Below are 1,971 nucleotides of genomic sequence, written 5' to 3'. Positions count from 1 at the left end.
GTATGTGTGTGTGTGTGTGTGTGTGTGTGTGTACGTGTGTCCCTCACCTCCTGACTGAAGGCTTTTTGGAATGCTAGCCTCCTCTTCGCCGTCTCCGTCACTCCGGCCCCCGTGCCGTTCATCGTAACAGCGGATGACGCCACAGTGGATGACGCCACAGCGGATGACGTCACTTGAATTAGATGTCACGTGTTCGGACAGAGCCAATGGCCGGGCAGTCTCCTGTTGACACATTTCAAAGAGGGTTATAAAATATTAAGTATTCTAAAGCCCTTGACACAGACAGAGCTGAGCGTAGGCGTAACAAAAGTACAGCATTCTTTAGATACGTGATGTTGTAAATACACTGAATAAATTAATGTAGGTGTTGGGTTGTGTTTTTACGATCCCCATCGACACAATTTAGGTCATTTAAGACGCGGACTTCGACCCCGCTGTAAGAGCAATCCGGGCTGAGAGAGATATGGTATTCCAGCAGAAAGACCGTAATAACTGTAGAGGATAGAAATTCTCCCCCACTCCGGAATCGAACTCGGGTCTCCTGTGTGCGACGCGTCAGGAACGTGATGTAGGAACGAGCGGCGGTAGTCAAACTAATACAGACATTGATGTACAGAAAAGTGGGAAGACGTGGAATAACACCAAGAGGCTAGCCCAGGATGATGATGATGATGATGATGACGATGATGATACGACAGAAGGCCCGTCAGTGTGGCCTTCGCTGACGGCTTTTTATACGGTATTTTAAACTTCTTTTTAAAAATAAATTAGCAAGGGTTTTACGGCCCTTGCCAGACAGTATGGTCGAAGATTAGAAGTGTTATAAGAGAGTAATAAACACACAAAAATAAAGAGGAAAGATAAGGACGATAGGAAAGAAGGAGCAAGCAAACCACACTTGCGGGTGGTTGGCGGGTGCTCTGGTGAGGTCTGCTTCTTCTTTCCTATCAAACATCTATAGTCCTTTTTTTCTCCCCTTCTTCTTTTTTATGTTTGTTACTCTCTTGTAACACCTCTAATCTTCGGGCGCTCATATGACCTTATGCAGTTGCGAGTGCCGTAAAACCTCTACTAAAACTAACTAAAAAACCACCCACTTTTAAACTTCAGGTCGGCCGCTCACTAATGAGAACAATAAGACCTCGATAAATGCGGTTTCGAGGACACTTGACTCGACCTAAGGGCTTTGAACAGCTTGCTCTCGCTTGAAAGACAGAGAAAAAACGAAGCAGTGGCAGACCCAGAGAAACTGATTTGGAAAACCGGAACAGATGTGTGACGTAGAAACATCAGGATAATGTAGGGATGTTGGAGAGCATCTGAGCGGAGAAAGGAACGGAAAACCATGATCGCTGATGCCTGTTTCAGTTCTTCCCCCTTACGACGATGATGATTTTTTTTACCCAATACACACCGACGTCTATGGTGTGACAGTTAGCCACTTTGTTGTCGCACACAGGAGACCCAAGTTCGATTCCCGAGTTGGGAGAAATGCATTTTTATCGAGTATTTCGGTGCTTCTGTTGGGATAATGTATCCTCCGCAACCCGGTTTGGCCCTGGTAGACAGGATTGGAAGCCCGACTCCTAAATGAACTAAATTGTGTCAATGGGGACGTAAAAATACCTACCTATAAAAAAAATCAATACACCAGTTGTAATTAGATTACATACTTTGATGGTGACTGGCCTTAACTGTTCCAATGTTCGAAATTGGCCAGGCAGTGAAACATGTTGCTCACCCGTGGGCGGTCGGGTCATAAATCACAGGCCTTCACTGCCCCAGCTTTACTGCATGAGCTTGTTTAAAAGAACGGGGTAGTAATAGAAACTCAGTCGCCTGTGATTTTATTTGAATAAGTGTTTCACGGCACTTGCAAAACAACCAGGTCATATAAGTGCTGCAGACAAGGGGAGTCACTAAAAAGTAACAAACACAAAAAAGGAGGAGGGATAGAGATGATAGAATGTG

The 1,971-nt window shown here is 45.0% G+C and overlaps 1 protein-coding gene across 1 annotated transcript in view; it reads right to left on the bottom strand.

Moving 5' to 3' along the window:
- LOC101845659 overlaps positions 1 to 819 on the bottom strand; it is a 34,447-nt gene extending 33,628 nt beyond the window's left edge. The window contains exon 1 of the mRNA XM_035968704.1: positions 48 to 819. Coding sequence (XP_035824597.1) covers positions 48 to 122 — 75 coding nt within the window. The 5' untranslated portion in view covers positions 123 to 819. The remainder of the gene's footprint in view (positions 1 to 47) is intronic.
- Between the last annotated feature and the right edge of the window lie 1,152 nt (positions 820 to 1,971).

This window comes from Aplysia californica, unplaced genomic scaffold, assembly GCF_000002075.1.
Source record: "Aplysia californica isolate F4 #8 unplaced genomic scaffold, AplCal3.0 scaffold00004, whole genome shotgun sequence".
NCBI classification, from domain to species: domain Eukaryota; kingdom Metazoa; phylum Mollusca; class Gastropoda; order Aplysiida; family Aplysiidae; genus Aplysia; species Aplysia californica.
This window is presented reverse-complemented; position numbering and strand designations above follow the sequence as displayed.